General features: G+C 43.8%; 1 protein-coding gene across 1 annotated transcript in view; it reads right to left on the bottom strand.

Annotated features, from left to right (window-relative positions):
* TG (thyroglobulin) overlaps positions 1–23,780 on the bottom strand; it is a 147,541-nt gene that overhangs the window by 121,234 nt on the left and 2,527 nt on the right. The window contains exons 3-16 of the mRNA XM_077173556.1: positions 23,576–23,673; positions 22,943–23,146; positions 22,561–22,720; positions 18,067–18,173; positions 16,777–16,920; positions 13,817–14,002; positions 7,802–8,866; positions 5,659–6,246; positions 4,185–4,427; positions 3,713–3,850; positions 3,070–3,147; positions 2,630–2,742; positions 1,641–1,752; positions 755–955 (exon numbers count right to left, since the gene is read on the bottom strand). Coding sequence (XP_077029671.1) covers positions 755–955; positions 1,641–1,752; positions 2,630–2,742; positions 3,070–3,147; positions 3,713–3,850; positions 4,185–4,427; positions 5,659–6,246; positions 7,802–8,866; positions 13,817–14,002; positions 16,777–16,920; positions 18,067–18,173; positions 22,561–22,720; positions 22,943–23,146; positions 23,576–23,673 — 3,437 coding nt within the window. The remainder of the gene's footprint in view (positions 1–754; positions 956–1,640; positions 1,753–2,629; positions 2,743–3,069; positions 3,148–3,712; positions 3,851–4,184; positions 4,428–5,658; positions 6,247–7,801; positions 8,867–13,816; positions 14,003–16,776; positions 16,921–18,066; positions 18,174–22,560; positions 22,721–22,942; positions 23,147–23,575; positions 23,674–23,780) is intronic.

Here is a 23,780-nt window from a genome sequence, read left to right as displayed (position 1 = left end):
CCCTTCTCCCCCAAAACCAACAAAAAACCTGAAAACAGCAGTTGAAGTGACAACTGTTGAAGGTTTTCTTTTTACATCTCTACTTCCCACTAATCATTACATTTTGGAGCATAGCCTTGTAGAAATTTTAATTAATTTTGCTTCACTTCAGTGATGGGAAAATGCATAAAGGACATTACAAATTAAATTTATCCAAATGTCTCCCATTTGGATGTCTCACTGGAAACCATGAGTGAATTCCAGTGCTTCACAGCTCTGGTCATTCAGGAAAAATTCTGTGAATATGCAATGTTTTGGCACATCTTTTACACAATTCTGGTCACAAGCCAAGAGTCAGAATGGCAGAAGCATACATTTTTCAAATTTTATTTTAGTCAGCTGAATGGGTTTTAATCCCAGAGCCAGCTCACACTGGAGCAGGTTCAAGTTTGCAGCAAGCTTTTCAGATTAGCCTTATAGCTGGGTTTCATAGCTCAAATGGTTTGACTCAACCAATTTTATGAATTAAAAAAGTCAAGGATCCATTCCATTCTCATTTTTCCCCTCGCAAAGCACCTGAAGATAATCAGACAGCATGCCCAGGCAAGTCTGAAATCTGCTGTAAGACAAAGATAAGCATGTTGTTTGAGAAAAAATCTCTAAAGGTCTGAAGAAATAAGATTAAATTCAAGTAGGGAGTGGAAAAATTTAGGGTCTGGGTTAAATTTCAGGCCTGGATTTGCTCACAAGTGAAATGCCTGAAGCAGGAACTCACTTGCACATTGCGGTCTTGCCCCATTCACTCGTGTCCCTGGCACCTCTTCTCCATTGCCAAAGACACACCAGCAGCTCTCCTGCTCCTGGCTGCACTGCACAGGGGAGAAACTCCCCCTGGGCCCCTCACACTGGGGGATGTCTCCTCTGGCAGCTTCTCGGGAAACCACTTTGGACTTCAGCAGGTTACAGAAACTGGGACCTGCAAAGAGAGAGATTCTTTGCAAGATACACAACAGAAGACAACAAAGTGACCTAGAGACTTAAGCAGCAGTGCTTCCAGCTTGTTTTAATAGGAAGAAAGAAGAGTGACCTCAAAAACAAATAATTTGTTTCATTATAGAAGTGGGGAATTTACTTCTACTAGAAAAAAAAACCCCATATTTTTTCTAAATATTTAAGTGCAAATGATATTCTTCTAGAAAAACAGTTGGAAAAATGCTGTTATTTATTTTTCATTTATATATATTTTTTTTTTTACAAATGTGATGGTGTATGATTTAGCAGCTCCTACTTAGGAGACAAAAAAAAAAATCAAGTTAGAAAAAATTAGCTTTTAGTAAAAATTTTTGATCAAGGTAATTGTAAATGTAATGATATGATAATTTACATTTTTAAATAGTTAAAATGGTGTTAAGAAATCAAAAATTAAAAAATGCATAAAAGTCTATTCATAAGTTTGTATAGGCTGTTTTATTTCTGGTGTTACGAAAGTAAAGGGTAACAATTCTCAGATACCCTTTCAATGCTGCTGTGCTTTGTATGAACCCCATCACTGAGGAATTAAACTATGAGCCTCCCATGGTTCACAGGCAGCATTCTGAAAAGGAAAGTGCACATGCTGCAGAGCATGAGGGATCACAGGCAGGGGGCAAAGCATTACTCACACTCAGGATTGCCATCCAAGTCTTTGCTGCCACGCTGGAATATTTCTCCTGACACAGGATCCACACACCAAATATCTGTGTCAGATCTCTGCAGCACAGTGTATTCTCCTGTCTACAAAGAATTAAGGAGCTGTCACTGCAAAGCAATGTGTTTTAGTACAGACACACCAAAGTCCATACCCCAAAGATTGGTTAAAATGCTTTATTATGTTTACACTTGTCCATTACTAAAACATATTGAAAAGAAACACAAAATACAGTCTAACTAATTTAATAGATAGACCAGTCCCTGAGAGAATCAAGAATCATTTAGGTTGGAAAAGACCTCTAAGATCACTGAGTCTAACCATTAAGCAGGATGTAGGCTAGAAGTCCATTGACATAAAGTTCTGATAACATCCTAGCTTGAAATGTTTTCAAAAAATGTGAAATGTGGAGCTTCAAGATACGATTTAGTGGTGGACTCAGCAATACTGGGGTAGGAGTTGGACTTGATCTCTGCAGTCTTTTCCAACCTAAATGATTATGTGATTCCATATGATAATGGGTCTATTACGTGAAATGTCTATTCCTTGCCTGTCTCTCTCCTGCTCACTGCCACATTTTGAGAGCATCACAGACCCTGGGTTTTTGGGACATGTGCACACAGCTCCCCCCTACATTGTCATTCTCTCACAGCTCAGGCAGAAAGAGCACCACAAATGTCAGTCAATTAAGATGTGCCTTTAAAGCACAGCTCTGAAAGAGCACCAGGCAGAGCCAGCCTGTGGGAGGGAAGGGTGGGCAGGCACAGAGCTTCCTGTCCCCAGTCTCCATCTCAAAGCTATTTAAATTCTGCCTTCTGCAGGGCAACACCAGCTGTTAGTTTTGTCTTACCCTCTTCTTTCAGGTTAATAGAAATGCACAAGGGGGGCTTAAGGAGCATGGACAGAAAGTGTGTGTGCGTGGTGTAAGCAAAACTGCTTCCTCCCTCAGTCATGTGAAATCACCTCAAGGCAGCTGGGGATGAACAGATCAGCTGTAGAGGTGTCCAGCTTTGCACTGCTCTGTCTCCAGCTGGAAATGAGTGCATTGTCTTGAGATCGCTGACATGAAGTGCGGCCTGTCAGAGGGAAAACATTTTTAAAATAAAATCAAGTTTCAGGCCCAAGCAAGAGAAAGAGTTACATCACCAGCTCCCTCACACATCTGCATTAGGCACTGCTACAGTCTCAGGCAGGGCCACCAACAGTAGAGGGTCCACTCTCAAATCATGCAAGCCAAAATCACACACAATGATATTAAATGAATTAGCAAAAATATAATTATTTTTACTTTTCTTGGAATGGCTAGAAGCAAACCTTACTTCATGCATATTAGAATTTCCAATAAATATTAAAATTTGCAAGAACAGGTCAAGACAAATATTTAGGAAGAAAACCCAACTGACATTTGGGAAGTTCTGCTGAGCGTGAGACCAAGGAATCCATGACATAACGACCTCTCTCATCCACACACCAGCAGTGACCTGGCCAGGGAAGAAAAGCAGCTTCATTTCAGATATGGTACTGCTGTGTGCTTTGTTGCATGCTAGGAAGATTTTCACCCTCAGTAGCTCTATAGGAAGGGGTCAGTAAATCCAAGCACAGCTATCCAGGGGTAAGTAGAGCACACCTGAGAGCAGTGGTACAAATGGAAATGTAGCAGCTCTGGTGACACTCCCCCACTGCAGCCCTATCACCTACTCCCAGAAATTTGGCCTCATCCACAAACTTGCTGAGGGTGTGCTCCATCTCATCATCCTGGTCATGAGTGAAGGCATAAGGCAATACCAGCCCCTGGACCAACCCACAGGGAACACAACTAGCAGCAAGCAACTGAATATCTATTGATTTTTGAGTCCCAATGAGCTTCCACTTGAGTCCAGCCAATTTATACACATCTTGTAGACCACATCACCTTCCTCCAGTCTGACAACTACTAGTTTTCTATCTTTTAATTAGAATTCTTAGGTTTTTGCTATGTTTTGTTTGGGTTGCTTGGAGTTTTTCTTTGTTTAGACAGCTCAGAGTGTCTTGTTAGGAATTGCTCACCTGTGCTCTCATAGCACTGAGTTGGCTCCCAGTTTCCCAGGCCATCACACTGAGGGATATAAGGAAAAAATCCCAGCTGTGCTGCTTCCCCAGCAGAATTCTTTGAAGTAAAGTGGCTCTGCCAGTAGAAACGCAGGACTATAAAAGAGAAGTAAAAAAAAGCTCTAGTGCCCATACAGGATATATAAAATGCACACATTTGCAAAAATCTGAATGTTCCCTGTACTTCAGAAGATAAATTAACAGATGTTTTAAACACATAAATTAAGTGCCCAGATTTTATATTTGCATTGCGTCATCCATACGAGACAACTGAAATCAATTCCTAGGGGACAGCTCAATGACCCTGATTAATTACACCTGCTGAGTCCCACCTGCTTTGCAGCAAAGATGCATTTGACATCAAGTGCTCTTGCACAGATTCTGGGCATGACTCCATTCAGTTCAGCCCTCCTCTCCCTTCCTGACCCACCTGACCATGCAGCCAGCTGCAGAGCAGAGTCAGTGCCTGACAGCAGCTTCTGGGAGATCTCTGCCTCCAGCCTGTAGGGCCCAGTGGGGTGCAGGAGGTCCCTGTCCGTGAGCTGGATCCCCTTTGCCAGCAGGAAGCTCTCTCCAAAGGCAAACTGGGACCCATTTGAGGCCAGGATGAGCTGCTCGGCCTCCTCCATAAATTTCATGGCTTCCTGCTTCACACCTTCACATATACCAGGGCCTGTATTAAAAAGTATATATTAATGAAGAGTATATTAATGACTTTCATCCAAATCCAGTCAACATTTGCATGTGAAAACTAACTGGTCTTTAATTAGAATTGCCTGTTTCCTTCTGAAATCAGTGTTGAATTGCATAACGAAACAAAGGAGACTTGCCAGTGTTCAGCTGTTTAACAGCACAAGTCTTAGAGTGCCATAAGTCACACAAACATTCTCCATGCCCTAAGCCAAAGGCTTGATGTTTTTACATCCTTATTGGTTACAAACTGAGTTAATATGTCTCTACAGAATATCCACTCAGTTGCTGCCATTAAAAAATGTGGATAATCACAAGTGAGAGTCAGAAAGGAAAATGAAGGTTAATCCTTTGGGTCTGGAGTAGCAGCTGGCACTTGGCCTGTCCTCTCCACTCATCTACTGACCCAGAAAGGGCACTTCAATGCACTGAACCAGCTCCATGAAAGCTGCTCCTCCAAAATAACTCTGTTAATCCACTTCATCCCTTTATTCCCCACTTTCCCATAGAACTGGAACCTCCACCAGTTCATTGTCCTGTCTCTTCTTCACAGCTGCGAAAATACCATGTGATGAGAACAATTTCAGTGATGGCATTTATAATACAGGTCACCTGCTGGAGTAACCCCAAAGAGGGCCCAGCACCTTTGGAGGAGGTGTTGAGACAGAGAGCTTACTGAACTTCCATGCTGGCCTCAGTAACTTCTAATCACTAGTGACTTCTAGTGACTTCTAGGGGACATTTGTTACTCTTGACCACTGTTATTCTAATAAGAAACAGTAAAGAAAATCCCTCTTGCTTCATTTTAAGGCACTCTTGAAAGTCATTTACATTACAGTGTAATCCTGATTTTTCCATACCACTCTTCACACATTCTAATATCCTTTACCACCTGGATAGGTATCTTCTGCAAAAGCATTATATGTCCTAACTCCAAATTATAAAATTTACTCAAACTTGATATGGAACTTTATTTTTCCTTATTCCCAAAGCTCAGCCATCACTTATTTACTGGAAAAGAGTCACCCTACTTCTGACATCCCTGGAAAAGAGTCACCCTACTTCTGACATCCAACAATAATGGCAGTGCTGATGATCTTTCTGACAAGTTCTTGTTGGCTACTTTACAGCAATTGAAAGGACTTCCCTCTCTTGTGGCATAACATAAGAGACCAGAAAACACTCCTACTTACATGCCAGAAATTGTTACTTACATGCTGGAACCTGGTTCACTCCTGCCTTTGTTCCTTCCAGCTCTCCTCCTTTGCTGTCAACACACCAACAGTCCCGAAGTTCAAAGTGGCCCAAAGGAGCACTGAAATCAGTGTAGGGTCCTGGGTAGTAGCTGAGCTGGTCAGTCAGAAGCTGCCAGAATATGTATGGGTCCAGCAAAATGTTCTCTGATGCACTGGTCAGGTTTCCCTTCAGCACCTGAGGTGGGAGATCCGTGAAGGAGGAATACATGGAGAACGTGGGGAAGACATTCTGGTGCCCAGCCTCATACAAAGCTTTAACAAAAGCTGAAAAGTCTCCAGAGGATGCCTCCTTATACCCAGCTATTATGTCCAATAGGTCAGGAACAGGCAGGGGCTTGCCCTCGTTGTTCTCTGCAATCCACCTTTGGTACCACTCGAAGGCTTGCTCGGGGGGGCCACTGCACTGCACCTGCCTCCAGCCACCCTCATCATCACACTGAGGGACATGAAGGCTGGACAGCTGGGGCACAGCTCTTGGATCTGACAACAGCAGCTTCACAGCCCTGAGAAACTCCTGACCAGCTGTGACTTGGCAAGCACTTGGGCCTGGGAAAAGAAAAACATGCACATCTTCTGAATGCACTGAAGATATACAATAGCCCTGTCCTCTAGTACAATAAACACCACTACTAAAAATTGGTCACTCAGCCCAATAATAACAACATTCCTTGCCTTTTACTAAGAGGGCTTAGCATTATTAAGGTCCCATGCTGAACCAGGGTAAGATTTCCAGAGGGATGTGAGCCCTCCAAGATGAATACAGATATGTTTTTTTAAATCTGTGAGTACATTAGGCACTTGTATTTCTTACTGGAGGGCCAGGTGTCACTAAATGCCTTCCTGAATCTGTTTTCACAGATCAGGTATTTTCAGATATACATGGTAGTCGAGTTGTTATTTGTTATTCAGCCAGTCAATGTAAAAGCAACCATCTGAATAGTGGGATAATTTTATTTCCCCTTGGACTGAACCCGAATCTTAATACTGTGTGTCCTCTCTTCCCACACTCTACAGAACATTGCTGCTGAATATAAAAAAACATCCCTCAAAATACTGGAGTGAGTTTGGTTTGGAAGCCTTTCCTGCCATCTCCAGAGCCAAATTTCACTTTGCCACCAAGCAGCTCTGCAGACTCAGCCAACCATGGGAGTTCATCTTCTTTTGAGCACCAGAGAATTCTGAACCTTCTTATTTTGGATTGTACTACAGATGAGTTGTTAGATATAAATCCCCTCTCAATTCAGATTATTATAACAAACTTCCCACTACTTCTGCAAACTACTATTCAAAGGAGCTCCCCCACTATGCACCATTCTCAACTGCTGGACACTGCTATTTCCCCCAAAATGAGAATCAGGCTCTCCTCTTGGTATATTCTCCCTGTTGATGTGTTGTTGTCAGTTCACAGAAACTTGAAAGACAAGTATTCACTGCCTTTGTGCTTACTTCCTTCTTCATATTCCATTTTTAAAAAGGGCAAGGAGAGGCAGTCTATCAACCTGATGTCAGAAGTCATTTGCAGCTCACCTTTTTGGCCTGACTTTGTGACTTATGAAAAACCTACCTGCCATTAAATCCCCCCTTTATGTTTGGAGTCCTGTGATATCTTACCGATTTGAGGATATATTCTTGAGCTAAAAAGGCTAAATCAAGTTCATAGTTCAAGGCACTGAAAATCTTAAGTTCTTATGAAAAGATGAGCCAGTGACCATGCTCAGGTGCCTTGGTCTGGAAGTAAAAGGGCTTTTTTTTCACTAGGCAGGGGTCACACTCAGTTCCCCAGATGCTTCAGGTCTCCAGGGCATCATGGATGTTACACACTCCAGCTGCACACTGAGGTAGAGACATGCCAATGACACGTTCAGGAGCCAGGCAAAACCACAGGCTCCTCTGCTTTGAGTGTGCCCACCTTACACCCTGACCACCTTTAGGACTGGGGATATCAAGGCTGACACAGACTGTAAAGCTGGCTTGCCTTCCTGTAAGGAGATGTTTGCATACATTATCCATTTAGTTCCAGATGTAATCAGATATGAAGAAAGAATCATTGAATTCCAATAAAAAAGAAAGCACCTTTAAATTCCCAGTCCCTAAAACTTACATTGCAATGGATTTCCAGCCTTCTCCCTGATTCCTGGAATCGTCTTGCCATTCAAATCGACACAGAAGCAATTTGATCCATAACACTGGAGTGGCAGAAAGTCTCCATTCTCAGTACAAGAGGGAATAAAGAGATCTGATCCTGCAGGCAGGCTTTGCTTCAGCTTTTTCAGGTTTCTCCTTTGCTTCTCACACTCAGTGGGGCACCTTGGGCGTTTGCCTCGACGTCTTGAGCCTGGAACCTCCTTACCCAAAGTGTCCAAACACCAGCACTCTCCTGCATAGCACTGAACCTCCTCATACCCCCCCTCCTTGGTGCATGTTGGAACAAACAGGTCCCTTGGCTCCTCACCACAGCCTCTGGATCCCAGTGCTAGTTTCACAACTTCACCTAAATCTTCAGCAACACTTTCAGGGACAGAAATCACTTGCTGAAGAAAAGTAAAGAACTCTGGTAGTTCCAGGAGAGAAGAAAGGAATTTCATCCGATTCTGATTGTCCTGCAGAGTTACTGGGCGGCCAAAGCTGCTCACAAGAGGTTTATTCAAAATGGAGCTCCCCTTTGATACCTCCAGTGAAAATGCCTCAGCTGACTCCAGAAGGCCTTGGCCATTACCCATCTCTGACAGATCCTCCTGTGGGAAAAACTGGCCAAGGCTGTACTTCCCACTAGTGCCAAGCACCTCTGTGAAGTTAAACTGCATCAAATTCTTCAAGAACCTTCCTCCAAAGAGGTTTTCTTGGAAACGCTTTGGATTGGCAGTAAATTGCAGTGCCACTCGAGCCAGTTCCCTGGATGGGAACATCCCTGTGATGGCTTCACTGAGGGTGGCTTCTAGATCAGGAGTCTGGCTGGCAAAGGGGCTCTGTGCAAGTGGGGATGACAATCCAGAGTCCAGAAACAGCTCCTTGAAAGAGGGAGGGCAGGGCCTTGAAAAGCCATCAGTTTTGTCTGACTGTTTATCTGGAGTGGAAAACAAACTGGACTGACTGAAGTAGCCAGCGGGGCCATAGAGGAGCCTTGACAAGGCCCGTCGCCGCTCGGAGATGCACGATTGCTCCTCATCTAGAAAAAGATTTAGAAAAGAAAAAAGTACATTTTGGAACCTCCAGAACCTGTAATTCTATTGCTCTCTTTCATGCAGCTGGGGCACAAACAACATTAAAATACAGGTTAACTTGCTTCTCAATTATGCATCATGCATATGTTAGTGCCTATGGTCTACAAATAAAATTCTCCATTCAAGACCCCAAATGAAAGGAAGCGTTCCTTCCCCTCTGCTCTGTTCTCTGCTCTGTGCTCTTTTACTTGTTCTGTTGCTTCCCAATGTAAATTTTCATCCCTGTTTCCACGGTTGAAAGAATGACAAATGTCTTTTCCAAATATTTCAGCACTCTAGTAGGATCCCTGCTGCTAATAGAAAACTCCAATGATCCAGGTGAAACGTGGGAACCTTAGAAGGAGAAATAGATTGTGGAAGAACACAAAGTTATTTTAAACAATATCCACCAATGAGGAATTTATGGAAGTTTCCTAACTAGATCTTCAGTTTCATAGTGAGGTGCTCCTTGCAAGAGGTTTGAAAATGAATTGTTAAAATTAGCAGTAATAGAGTGCTAAGGACCAGATGGCATTAATGAATGAACTCTAAGGGAAAAAATAACAGAATTTCAACAAAAATCGTCCAATGTCAGCATACTGAGGATACCAAGAGTGGCCTTGGGCACCCATATCCTGTGCTAAGCTGTGTCCCAGGTGTAGCTGCATCCAGCCCCATCTGTGCACTGACACACAAGCAGCAATAGCTACAAGTTAGGATGCAACACACCAATGAAAAAGGACAAAGCTTAGGGCTCAAAAGACAGGAAAGACTTGGTAAATATAAAGACAGCAAGAAGGAGACAGACAGCATGGTTATGGCACTGACTGCAAGTCTGGAATGCACACAGCAGCTTAACTCACGTGCCACACAGTCACCTGTCCTTGGAGAGCAGAATTATAGACAAGGGAGGCAAAAGTAGCAGAACTATAGAGAAGGGGAGACAAAAATATTTTGAGGACAGAACAGCTTTTCCAGTACGAGAGAACATTCAGCCTGGACAAAAAAATATTGGAAAAGGTTTTTAAAAAACAGGATTCTCCACATCATTCACAATAGACAATTATTATTCAGTATTTCTCACAGTACAGAGAAGTCCAGATGTAGAGCACATAATTATGATAATGAAATTTATTTCCAGAGAGTTCTAGGAAGACTAAAAGGTTAGAGGGCAATTAGGCAAATCCCTGGAAGGGAGGGAGGGGAGGGGTGAAAACAATGATCTTGACTCAGCCTCCAGTTTGGGGCATCTCCCACCTGCAGGAGGATATTTGGAAGTGTTTTTAACATTTTCCATGCTTCTCAGTCTTTCTTACTCAGCACCACTGCTGTCCCTGTAGGGGACAAGATGGATAAGCAGCTTTAGTCTGCTCCAGCACCAGCTCCCCTGGGCTCCCCACTCCATCTCCATTTATTCCACAACCAAGCAATATGATAAAGCAGTCACAAATCCTGTTAACAATAAGGATAAAAGCTGGAAACCTAAAAAGCTGCTAAAAAGATAAGCAAGTCATCTGATGTTCTGTGATTGACATCTTTCTCACTCCTGCTTTTGCACCCTTGTCGTGCTCTGCAGTTCCTGACAGGAGCTGAGGGCCCCTTCCCAGAAGTTCCTTTGTAAAAGAACTTTCTGTAGGATGGGCCCCTTCTGTTTTCAGTGTTGGCTCTTGGTGGTTGGAGGGATGAAGCACATTCCTCAGAGGGCCAATAAGTTAGTGTAAGCCACAATTCCACAAGAACAGTAATATGAAACAAATGTAGGATCACGGGTCATAAACACTCTCCCCTCCTACCCACTGCTGAATCAAATCAAAACAGAGGAAGAAAGAATAAACACCAAAGGCCCTGCTGGCGTGAATCTACTGCAGAAGGTCTGAAAAGAAGCACGTCCCCATCAGGACTGACTGGTGCTCTGACTCCTCCAGTGTTAACACTGCTGAGTGTGAGAGCCAAAGACATTAAACAATCACAGAATCATTAAGTTTGGAAGAGATCTGTAAGGTCATTGAGTCCAACCATTAACCCAGCCCTGCCAGGTCCACCACTAAACTGTGTCCCTAAGTACCACATCTACATGGGTTTTGAACATGAAATAAAACAGGAGAACTAGAGACACATACATGGCATGTAGCTGTCTGAAGACTTCAGCCATAACCTCATGAAATACCTTCTCAGGAGTTAATCTGTGAAACCTCTGCAGAAATTTTTCCCTGCTCAAATTTCCTGAGTCTGTCAATAAAAGCTGCAAGCAGCCTGAAGTCATTGCCCCCCTTTCTTCACTCCCTCCCAAAAAAATTATCAGGAGGGCTCAGCAAAGCATACTCAAAGAGAAAACAACCAGCTCCAACATATGGCGAGGACTCTCAGAGGTTCCCTTGTAATATCCTTGGTGATCAGCCTTGAAGGCACACTGAAGTTTTCATTTCACAGCAAGCCTGTGTGTGCCCAGAGTGCTCTGAGCACTTGGAGATGTGACACCTAGGGCAGATTCCTCCTTTTTCAGCTGCATGGGAAGCTGTGTGTGTCTCACAGACACAGCAACTGCCTTCCCCCAAGGCAGCCCCCACATTAAGACCCTGTGCCCCAGCCCTCCAGCACAATCCTGAATATTTAGGTAATGCACTTCAGAGCAGAGGTTTTTAACTTTCCTCCTCCCCCCCAGTCCCTGGACATTTCTGCTGTCATTTCCATTTGGGGCAGTGATTTGATGGTGTATTCTCTGTGGAATCTCTCAAAGCCCTAACCTATACACCTTTTCTGAATTATTTGTTGGGTGGTTTTTTACAGGATTTGGCAGTTTTCATGGCAAAACTTACAGTGACAGAGTTGGAAGAAAAAACAGTCAGAATAGGAGATGAAATTCCACAGCATTTCACCAAAGAAAGGAGGCAAAACACAAAATCACCATCACTTGCTTTCTTATATTACCCTAGATATTCTCACTTAACACCTCAGTTCTTGGAGTCCAGTGAAAATGCCTCAGCTGACTCCAGAAGGCCTTGGCCATTACCCATCTCTGACAGATCCTCCTGTGGGAAAAACTGGCCAAGGCTGTACTTACCACTAGTGCCAAGCACCCCTGTTAAATTAAACTGGATCAAATTCTTCAAGAACCTTCCTCCAAAGAGGTTTTCTTGGAAACGCTTTGGATTGGCAGTAAATTGCAGTGCCACTCGAGCCAGTTCCCTGGATGGGAACATCCCTGTGATGGCTTCACTAAGGGAGGCTTCTAGATCAGGAGTCTGGCTGGCAAAGGGGCTCTGTGCAAGTGGGGATGATATCCAGATATCAGAGATGCTAAGAAAAGCCTTGCTGCATGCAAAACTAAAAGATCACAACAGAAAATAAAAGCAGTATGATATTTAATAATTTATTAGAATGTGACTCTTAGCCCTGAGGTGGTTTCAGGATCTTTGACCACCAGAATCTGTCAGAGCCAAGAAAGGAACTGGTCTGCTCTGTTCCCATCTAAAGACGTTTTGAATAAGAAATCACCTATTTATCAAAAGTTACAGAGTTGATAAAGTTAAACCCACTGTTACCAGTCCTTATTGTTACCTTGTTGATAATCAATTACTTGTTGTTCACCCCCTGTTAATTACCTGTTGGACTTCCCTCTCCATAGGGTTGGGAAGTCTAATATGCTACTTCCTAAAAAATGGCACCCAGGACTGTGAGGAGGAAGTGACATCAGAGCTTGTATGCAAAAATAGGAACACTTCACCAAGTTCAGCAAAGAAAACCCCTGGAACAACGAGCCACCACAGAATTGAACAACTTAAGTGACGTCTAAGGAGGGAGGACCTCAGAGGTTGAATTGGGGTATGGAAATCCTGCCACACCCGTGAGGACGAAATCCCCAGCTCTGCTGGCATGCAAAGTGGACAAAGCTGCACACCTCCTCCTCCTCCTCCTCCTCCATGCCACTCTGGGCAGCAGCGGTGGTGTGAGCGCGACCCCATCGGGCCCCCACTCCAGCTGGTCACTCTTAATAAAGGCATTAAAAAAGAGAAAAATCTCCTGCCCTTTATTTATCTCAAAAGACACTGAGGGATTTTTCCTTTGGCCAATCTCGTACGTGTTATGAGTAGAAAAAGCTACCCATTTTTTCAAAAGGTTGCAGAGTTCACAGGTTGGGCTAGTTGCTGCCAGGGTGGAGTTCTAACTGTTTGTTATTGTAATCACCGGTCATTATGGTTAAGAATTCCCCCTTTAGTGAGTGACACCCTGCTGCTTCCTGGAGGATGGCACCCAGAAGATGAAGAGGAGGAGACCTCGGAATTAGCATGCAAATGACCTAGGAACCAGCATTCAACAGGAGAAGCCCCTCACCAAACCTAGCCAAAAACCCCTAAAAAGAATGAGCCAACACAAAATTGACAATTCAAAGTGATGTCTAGACGTGAGGAACAGAATCTAGTACCTGCTAAGACCCTTTTTATCCCTCACCCTAACCAAAAGATGTTGGCTAGACAGAAGACCTCGAATGCTGAAGGGAAAAGCAGGGAATTTCCTGATGCTCTCATGAGGACGGATCCCCCAGCTCTGCCCACTGACCAGTGGACAAAGCTGCACTCTTCCTCCTCCTCCGTGCTATTCCTGGGAGCAGTGGCGCCATGAGCGCGGACCCGCCAGTTCTCCCTCCCAGAGCTGATCACTTTTAATAAAGGCATTAAAAAGGAGAAAGGTCTCCTGCCAGTGGTTATTTCAGTACGTACCACAGGCTGGGGGCTGGCCTCGCCTGCGTGTTCCCGGCACCTCCCGGCCATGGCTGTCTGAGCACCAGCACGGGCCCCGCGGGTGGCACTGCTGGGCTGCGTAGGCCCCGCTGGCCGTGCAGGACGGCACCAAGGGCTGTTGGAAGCGCAGTGCTAAAGACACTGAGGGATTTTTCCCTTGGCCAATCTCATACATACCACAGGCTGGGGGCTGGCCACGGCTCCGTGTTCCCGGCACCTCCTGGCCACGGCTGTCTGAGCACCAGCACGGGCCCTGCGGGTGGCACTGCCGGGCCGCGTAGGCCCCGCTGGCTGCACAGAATGGCACCAAGGGCTCCTGGAATCGCAGCGCTGCCGAGCGCTCAGCCTCGCACCTCGAGGGGCCTGCAAGGAAAACAGCAAGTGTTAAGCACGGAAAGCTCAGTTTCAGAGCCACCTCTGTTTGATCCCATTGTTTGCCTGTTTGGGTGTTGGAACCCGGGAAATTCCTCTGGCTTCCCTGGAGGACTTGAGACTGTGACAGGGGGCTCAGAGACCTTGGCACAGAGCCCAAGACCCCTGTGCCTTTGATGCTGACTCATAGAAAAACAATTACCAACCTTTATATGAAGAACTGCAAGTCAAGAAAGTTTAAGTAGAACAATAGTTAGTTTGTCACAGGGTGAAAAATAGATTTTTGAGGTTTTTAGAATGGGGGCTTGGGGTCCCAAGATGGAGGAATTTTTCTTTCTTCTTCCTAGCCTTTTACCTTCTTCTTCCTAGCCTCTGTCTTCTGGGTGATGTTGGCAATTTTAGATTGGTTTGGAATAGAAACTCACTGTCTAACATAGGTGATAGGTATTGGGAAGTTATGGTAAATAATGTACATGTAGCTTTTAGTATAAAAGATAACACTGTCTCTGAGGCAGTCAGAGTACCTCTGTCTGACTTGCTGAGCGAACCTCAGCAGGCCAGGAGAAAGAACTTTATAGATAAGAAACAATAAGCAACCTTGAGAATGAGAACTGAGGAGTTCTGGCTCCTTCTTTGACTGCCAGGCTGGGAAAAGAGACTATCTAATGTATCTCAGGGTCACTCTGACCAGCAGAGATTCCGAGATTGGGAAGAAAAAAAAATGAGGAAAAAGAATTTAACTTCCTGATCACTTCCAGTGGCACATCAAGTACTAGCTCAAAATGTGAATTCTCCATCCTCTTTTCCCATGAAGAATTTGCCCCACGGTTTTCCACTGTAGGTATTAATTTCTATGGAGGGGCTTGATAGCTGGCTTGCAAGCAAAGCTGAGTTAATAGAAGAAATAACAATTGATGAATTTCGAGTGTATCCATAGCAAGGAAGAAGACAAGGCTGTCAGCATGGAAACAGATTAGAAAAGATACATGAAAATTTTTGTAAGCTAGACTACGTGCATCAGTAGATGTGTGTATGTGCCTTATTAAATTTCTGTAAAACTTTTGCCAATTATATCGACGTTAATTGCTTTGCACCAATGAATATAATAAGTTATTGTGATGTAGTTAATGACTTAAGATCACACTTTGTTAAAAGTATATAAGCAGGAGAACACACAGAATAAAAAACTTTTTTCTTCTTAGACCCTGATCACGTGTGTATGTCACATCCAACCTAATGGTGACAATTTCTGAAAACTAAACAGAAGATAAAGCCTCAACACATTTTTCAGCCATGGTTGCAAGTAGGCAGAGCAGGAATATTTCTCCCAGGAAACCATGCTGGAGGCTGGGGGAGCTCTAGACCTTTGTGCAAAAGCAAAGTTGGTCAACAGAGACAGATGTACAGCCTGGGGAACTGATTTGAAGGCAAACTTCCGTGTTTCTGAAGAGAATGAAGCATTGCTCCTGCAAACAGATCTGCACCTGACTGTGGAAATTTGGGCTGAGAATTTCTCCATTTCCCTCTGCGGGGATCTGAAGATCCTATTCCTGTCAAACTGGCCTTAAAGGCAAAGAGGGCAAAAATCCAGCAAGTAAATTTTCTGGGGTATGATCTCTCCAATACAAGACTTCACCCTCTGAACAGAAATTTTGCTTGTTTATATTAACCTGCAATCCTACAGCCTAAACACTTCTCAGCTTCAAGAAGTTTCCAGCTACACCCAGCTACCTGAGTGAGGCAGCGAGAGCACCATGTCAGAGCAACCTGTTCATCCAGGGGACTCTGACAGCTTCCCCAGTTTGAGTGGGTTCAGGTGACAGTGTGAGAGCTTCCTTAGTCACCAGAGCATCCCCCTCGGTGGCTGATGACTGAGGTCACATCTCCATCTTGTGGCTGGTACAGCTTCATCTGTGCTGACAGCTGCTGCAGCCCCAGCCACAGCCAGAGCTAAGCCAGAACCACTGTGCAGTGCAGAGGGAAGATGCCTTCAAAACTCCCCAGAAGGATCAGCTTGTCCCAAAGCCAGGAAAACTGTGTGACTATATGGCCAAAAGACTGACATCATATCTGCTTCATATTTCTGGTGATGCAACTCCTTAGCAAGATTCAGAAAGCAATGTCAGAGGAGTTTGGGAATTTGGATGGGAGGATGAAGTATCACATGGGAGATTCAAACTCTTCCCAGTTTGCATTGGGCTCTGGTCTAGGAGGAAGGAGGTACCTGACCTCCTCTCCTGCAGAGTTCATTGCCTGTAGGTGAAGAAACTCTCTCCCCACATGCCTGTCCTGACCAGGGAAGGAATGGGCCCAAGGGCAGATCCAAAAGTTCAGCCTTGCTGGCCAAGGTTCTACAAACTTTTGTGTGGCCTCCCGGGAGTGGAGTGTGTTGTGGTCAGTGTAAAATCCTTCCTGTTTCTGAGTGTACCAACATAAATGAGGGAGCATTTTCTCAGGCTTTTAATTTAATAAATCAACAAATCCATCTCCATAATCTCAGGGCAAGAGATATGGAGAGTTCGTGGGATTTCAAAAAATGTGATCTGCAGGCACGTGGGAAAGCATTGATCAGAGACAGGGAAAATCTGCTTGTAAAGAATGTTCAGTGCAGAGGATAAAAGCCATCCGCAATTCAGCGACCTTGATTCTTGCATTGGAAATGTGAAATTATACATTTTTAGAACAACTCTCCCCAACAGTAGCTGTCACATAAAAGCTCCAGAACTGCCACCTGATTTACAGGGCATCTCCTGGGTGCTACTTACACCTGAAGTTGCCAGAGGTGGCCAGCTGGACTGCCAGGAATCTCCTCTGCAGGATCCGATGGATGCTGCTCTCCGTGAACGTGCGGGCAGGCTCTGGCCCTGAGAACACCGTGTCGTAAACTTCATCCAGCAGCAGCTCCAGGCCTGGGAAAGACAGACTTTTAGCACAGGGACTGCTTTTAAGACAGAAGTCACCCTTACCCCAGAAGAGCAAAGCTGGGAGATTCTCAGGTAAAATAAATCCAGTTCTCTAAACAAGTCAAATGTGAAGTTGTCATAACCCTTATAACCCTACATAACCCTAATGCACCACACCCTGGACCCAGGGATGGGTGTCCATGCACCACCTTTATGCCTTGACCTCTACCAAAACAAGCAAGAGAAACATCCCATACCTGGCTATAGGCTGTGGTTTTGTTAGGTTCAGCCTGCAGTACAGAAACTGATGGAATTTTGGAAACAGATGTTACCCAAACCAACTACAAGTCATTTGGTTGCATACTAAAAACCAAGACATTCAGTAGTTTCTCTGAGTGCACAGATTTCTTGAGTACTTCTTTCTTTTCTGGGAATTAAATGTTGAAGTTCTTGTCTATCATCTAAATTTCAAGATATTGTGCTTTGTATTTTTCCCCTTTAAAAAAATTGAAAATTAAAACCACAGTATCTAAGGAAGGTCTGTAAATTCTCAACCTCCTCATTCCTCCTTGCTGAAAAAAGAACATTGTTTCTTCTAAAGCATCCCATCAACTATTAACATGCCTAAATCCTGAGATTATGAGAGAAGAGGATGTCCCTGCCCACTGTACACAGGTTGGTCTAGATGTTCTTTACAGGTCTTTTCCAACCCAAACAATTCTAGATTTTACCTAAGCAAGAAGAAATGAGTTCATTCTTCAGGCCCTTTATATTCCCCTGTATTTGCTAATAGGACATATCAAATATGACACAGCTCCCTAGTGTGGGCAGAAAGTGGACATTCAGAAATCCCATTCCACATCCCAAAGAGGACAGGATTAGCTCCCAGGCACCAACTCCACTCATTGCTGCTGAGCTCTGCTCAAAAGGGTGGGATTTCATTAGTGAGCTCCAGCCCCTTCCATGGGCATTACACTAGTCACATTGTTCTTACCCCTTGTAAGAGTGAAATTGAACGAACAAATGAACCTGAAGACTGACAGTTGTTATTTGTCCCTTCCCTTGGGAATTCAACACCCCCAGATCAGAGGATAAGATGCTGGAAGGCACTCACCTGTGTCTGCTAACCTGATAAGATGTTCTGGCACTCACCTGTGTCTGCTAACTCCCTCCCCAGGCTGTCCACGCAGTAACAGTACCCAGAGATCTCCGGGAACACTTCCCTCACCGAGCTGAATTTTTGGAAAGCCCTTGGGAGCCTGGAATAAAAAGCAGCCTGCTGTGAAGAGCCCAGGGAGCCCCATCAACCACAACAAAGAATTAGCTGTTTCCTTCATGATTTCATAGGAGAAGGATGTCTGCAGAGCACAAGGCCAGTACAAAAGGCTTTGGTCTCCTTTTGGCAACCAGGCTCTGACATGATCCAGAGTGCTGTTTCAGCAGGATAGCAACTCTCCTAAATGCCATTTTTCTAAACAAATAATAATAATATTATTATTTATAATAATATAAATTATTATATTATAATATAATCTCCCTTCAACAGATAATCTCCCTTCAAACAGATTTCTGAGCCCTCCTAAGCATGTACCCAGCATGTAACTCACTTTCAATTATATTCTCATCTTCAGAAGCCTGTCAAAGAGTGTAAAATAGATGGGCGTTGGCTTAATGTTATTACAACACCCATTCATTAGCTCCTTCCACAAATCTGCATGAGATGGCAGAATGCCTAAAAAAACAGGTTGCTTCTCCTTCCTTATATGCCACGTACAATTTCTTCACTGAATTAAGTACAAAAGCTGATAAAAAACCTTGCTAATATCTTTCATTTTCAAGGCATGGCTCAACAGATTAAGGAGAAGGAGAAAGGGATTTTAATATGAAACAAGAATCACTTTGGCTTCTGGAGATCAAAGAGATGGTTTCCAGTGTAATATTCTAGGAGTGACAACAGCCAGATTCCAGCAAAGCAATTATTTAAGAAAGAAACTTAATAGGGTCCAAGTTAGAAACACCATAATAAATGTGGTCTTAACTGACAGACATCCTAGGGTTTCTCCAAGAAAAAGGTAAGTTTCAAGTTCTAGTTTCAAAGTGCCAAGCTCTAAAACAATCATATTATTTTATGGACACATCCCCTTACCCTGAAATACTATAAAGGTGTGGTGTCCCAGCTGCATGTGGCTTATTTGGAAAAACCTAAGAACAAGGAAGTGGGATTTTCTGCTCAACACCTCCAGAGAGTTACACAAATGAGGTTTTTTCCAAGGATGGACACTCAGCAATAAGAATATTGGTGGATTAGGCACTGATTAGCTGGGGAAAAGCAGTTCACAGCCTCCCTGTGAACTGTGACCAGGGATTCAGTGCCACACTCCAGCAGCCTCAGGAATGCTCCAGAATGTGCAGCCTGAGAGCAGCAGTGAAATGCTTGTCTGGCTCAGAGCTGGTGCTCAGCTGAGCAGAGCAAGGGGTTATTGCCACCTCCAAGACTTTGCCTGAATCATAGAATATTCTGGGTTGGAAGGAACCTTGAAAACTATCTAATTCCAACCCCCCTGCCATGGGCAGGGGCCACTTCCACCAGACCAAGCTGCTCAGGGTCCCATCCAGCTTTGGCCTCCAACACTCCTAAGGATGGGGCATCCATATTTTCTGTAGATAACCTGTGCCAGTGCCTCAGCACCTCACAGGAAAGGATTTCTTTCTAATACCTAAATCTAAACCTACCCTCTTTCAGTCCAAAGCCATTCCCCTTTGTTCTAACACTACTGCATTTGTTAAAAGTCCTTCTCCACCTCTCTTGTAGCCTCCCTGAGGTGCTGAGAGGTGCTGTAAAGTCTCTTGAGAGTCTTCTCTTCTCCAGGGGGGACTCTCTCAGCCTGTCTTCATAGGAGAGGGCACTCCTGGAAGCTCCACTACCTCCTGTCAGGAGAGCTGAAGATGTTTCTGCTTCCACAGGACATCAAAGCACAGCCTTGGGGAAGCCCAAAGCAACAGCACCTCCGTCAGAGGAGGGGGCTGTAACCTCAGGGTTGTCCCAGCAGTGCTCCTGTCTCAGAATTTGCACATCCCTGTCTAGTGCTGCTTTGCTCTGGCACCCTTCCACATCTACAAATTGAAAGCCCACTGAGTCCCTCCTCTTTGGACTGTCAAATCCTGCTCCACTGCTGACACTGGCATGCTGAGAGAGATCAAAATGTCACACTTCAGGGCACAGAGGGACTTCTGCCAACATTAAAACAATACAATTTAAGGTATAAACATATTAATAACTTATTTCTGTAGGGTTCAATGTGCACACAGGCATGAACAGCTTGGGGTATTTTAAGACCTCTCAGCTGCCCTGGATTATCATGCACTGTCCACTTCCTAGTCAGGAATATGATCTTTCTTCTGCACTGCTCATGTCCTTGGAGCTCATCACCTCAAGCATCTCAACCTCTGAGTGACACAGGATTCAATGGCAAAATTTGCATCCTGCTTTCTTCCATTTTCAACATTAAAAAGTCACACACACTACTTTATATGGGGCAGATGTGTAGTCACATCTTGTCATTCTGGTTATTTTTGTTCCAAGTTGAGAGTAAAGCTAAATAAATTACAAACAGATATAAATTAGGCCCACACAAACAAGAGGGTAAAACTTTTCTCACCTTATGTGGAAAACCCAATTCTTACCACATTTTTTATTTTCTCAGACTCTTTAACCACAGCCATCAAGATGAGTAGCAAAACCATAGAATTCCTCATCCTTCAGAGCCACTCCAACCAACTGTGACTGCATTTAAGTTATGGGTAAATTTCTAGTGTTTCTATATGTTTCAACAAGAATGCTCACACTCAAAAATACAGGAAAACATAAATGTGAAGTTGTTGGTCTTCAGAATATAAGTCTCTGCTCTTGGCTTCCAGCAAAGACTACTCATTATTGATTATTGCAAGAAAGTAAAAAAAATCTTCTTTGACTTTTGATTTTTTGATAATTCCCATCAATTTGCTACAGGGTGTTCTATATAGCTGCCTATCCAGGCAGGACCTGGACACAGTCCATGCAGAAAAAGAAACAGCAGCCAAGCCCTCCAGGTGAGGCAGGAAATTTGGGCTCACCTTTCTTTGTGGAAGTCTTCTGTTTGGGAAAGTCTCAGCCCTAAACTTCTGAGTTTCCCCATTTGTGTGTTTGGGGGAGGTGGTTTAACATACTGGCTTATTCTGGAATATTTATGAAGGTCTAGGGAAACTGTTTGGAAAGAGAGGTAGGATTATATGTCTACACTTTAAAAATCAGTCTGTGGAACCAAAGAAAGTTTCTCCACTGGTTCCATATGACCATAAACATGGGTTAAAATCCCTGTTCAGCTACAGCCCTTTGCTGTGGAACTCATCCCTTCAATTCCACATTCTGCCCTGGTTTGGGGAAGGAATAATGACATTTCAGGCAGGAGTAGTGTGAAAATAAATATATTAATGACCTGAAATACCCAGATATGATGGCAATAGGTTAAGCCAATGCTATAATTAGAAGGTAGACAGCTGGGACTGAAATGATCCTGCTGTGATTAATTACATTACACGGACAGAAAATAAATCCAATCTTGCAGGTCTTTGCAAGCAAATCTCCCAGTGGGAGGAAAAAAATGTCAATTTAAAGCATTGATTTCTCCACTGTAGTTGCTTTTTAGCATTTTAACACCAACAAAGAAAAGAGTCAGATTATTTTGCTCTCACCAAAATAATCTCTCCTGAAGCTCTGACAAATTAGCACTGTGCATTCAGACCTGTCTTTCAGTTTAACTTAAATTTTAAAAAAAGAAACCTCTCCACACAGCAAAACTGACATTTACAATAAAACACCTTTGCTGCTACAGAGCCAAGTCACAATGAGATGTTATGTTTAGTGCTCTGCTCTCCACCAGGGAAACTGGTGCTGACTGAGGAGCCAAGTCAGTGGCACTTCACAAGACACTGAAAGGTTTCTCTGGAGAGTCTGAACACCTGCACCAAAACAAACTCCTCTCCCATCAGCTCCCCTTGCCCATCCCTGTGTCTCCATCACAGTGTTAATTCCCAGCTCCTCCACAGGACAGGATTTGATCTGGTGTTCTGAAGCACAGCTGTTCATCATTTGCTGTTTCAGCCATGTGAGCAGCCCTGGCACTGCCTAATATTTAGGCAGGTAAGAGGTTCTCATCATCAGATGGAACTTCATCTTTGCATGTTATCACTTGTCCATCTGCTCTCATCTCCCATATGGAATTGTCCTTTCCTACCTCATATATACATCCAAATTCCTCTGCTCCTTCTGCATCTATCTCATTTGCTGTTGTCTGTCTGTCTCAAAAGTAGCCCTGGCTACTTTTCCAACTACAGATCACAACGTGGTATCCAGTGCTGTGTGAGGACAAAACAATTAGACTGCAGGGATGGAATATATACTTTTTTTTTTTTTTTTTTTTTTTAATCAGCAGATTTAATTCAGAAGAAAAAGGTTTTTTCACTTGGTCCATTCTTTAACAGAAAATATCATAATGTGCAGTTACAGAATAAGGGCTCCACATAGCAAAAACCACAAAAAAGCAGTCAGATGGTGCCTTGTAGGGGTATGCAGGATTACATTCTTGATTCAGAAGCCTGAGCTCTTACCTGTTGTAACTATGAACAAGATCAAAAACACTCATGTCTGTTGTGTTGACAAACTTGCACTGGACAGGCAGAAACTCTCCATCTGCTGAGCACTGTGGTGGGCTCTTCTCCCCAAACCCGTGCAGGATGCGACGGTCCCGGATCTCACAGTTCCCTGGACCTAATGAGAAAAGAGGGAATGTTTATTTGTGTATTAATTTCCCCCAAACAGCTGAATGACCACCCTGTTGTTTAAAAGGGGGTTACATTGAGCAGGGACACTGAGGTGCATCATCTTGTTTTTATGAAGAGCAGGGAGTTGGACTTAATAATCTTATTAGTCCCTATTCACACCAAGCCTTTCAAACCCACAAACCCCATCATTTTGTTGAATATCACTTACACCGTACTGGCTTTCCTCTTTGTCTGGTGCCATAAATCTCCATTCCCTCTGGATCTACACACCAGCACTGCCCCAGCTCTGTGTCACACTGCACCTGGTCGAAAGCCCCTGAATCCAGGCACTGAGGGATGTAGGAGATGCTGCTGCTGTTGATGTATCGGCTCACCAAGATCCTCTGCTTTTGCAGCTGGCAGAAGGACAAGCCTGTGGTACCAGAGAGGGGCACTGTTAGAGGAAGGTTCTTGTTGGGCACTGAGTCCTTTATTGAGGCAACATCTGAGTTTTCTCAGAATTACAAGTTCTAAGTCTCCCACCCAGGTGGCGTGAGGGCATTGATAGACTTGAGGTTATGAAAATGGGTATAGAGAAGCCCACCACAGATAGGTTTGAAGTTCTCCAGCTCAAAAGCCATTACACTAAATCAATCTTTCATTCACAATTTGTCTTACTGGGACAGACATCCAGGTGTATCAGGTTGAAGCCTTGTAGAAACTCCAGACCTTCCAATAGCAATTATCACAAACTAGAGTCCATCAAAGTCTGTGGCTAGCCTTTTCTTGATTTCAGCAGTTCAAATGCAGATTTAAATGGTTCTTTACCCAATCTGAGGAAAGACAGAAACTTTTTACTTACAAGATATGGGATATCCATTCTGTTTGCTGCCAGGAACCTCAACACCGTTCTCATCTACACACCAACAGGAAAGACCATTCCTATTGCACTGGACTGTCCTGAAGAAGATCACAAGTAATATTTTATTTTGTGTATGCAGAGTCCTCAGTCAGTACCAGACATAAAAAAAAACCTCCATAAAGCAAAGCAAACCACATCAAATACT

This window comes from Agelaius phoeniceus, chromosome 1 (genome assembly GCF_051311805.1).
Source record: "Agelaius phoeniceus isolate bAgePho1 chromosome 1, bAgePho1.hap1, whole genome shotgun sequence".
NCBI lineage: Eukaryota > Metazoa > Chordata > Aves > Passeriformes > Icteridae > Agelaius > Agelaius phoeniceus.
This window is presented reverse-complemented; position numbering and strand designations above follow the sequence as displayed.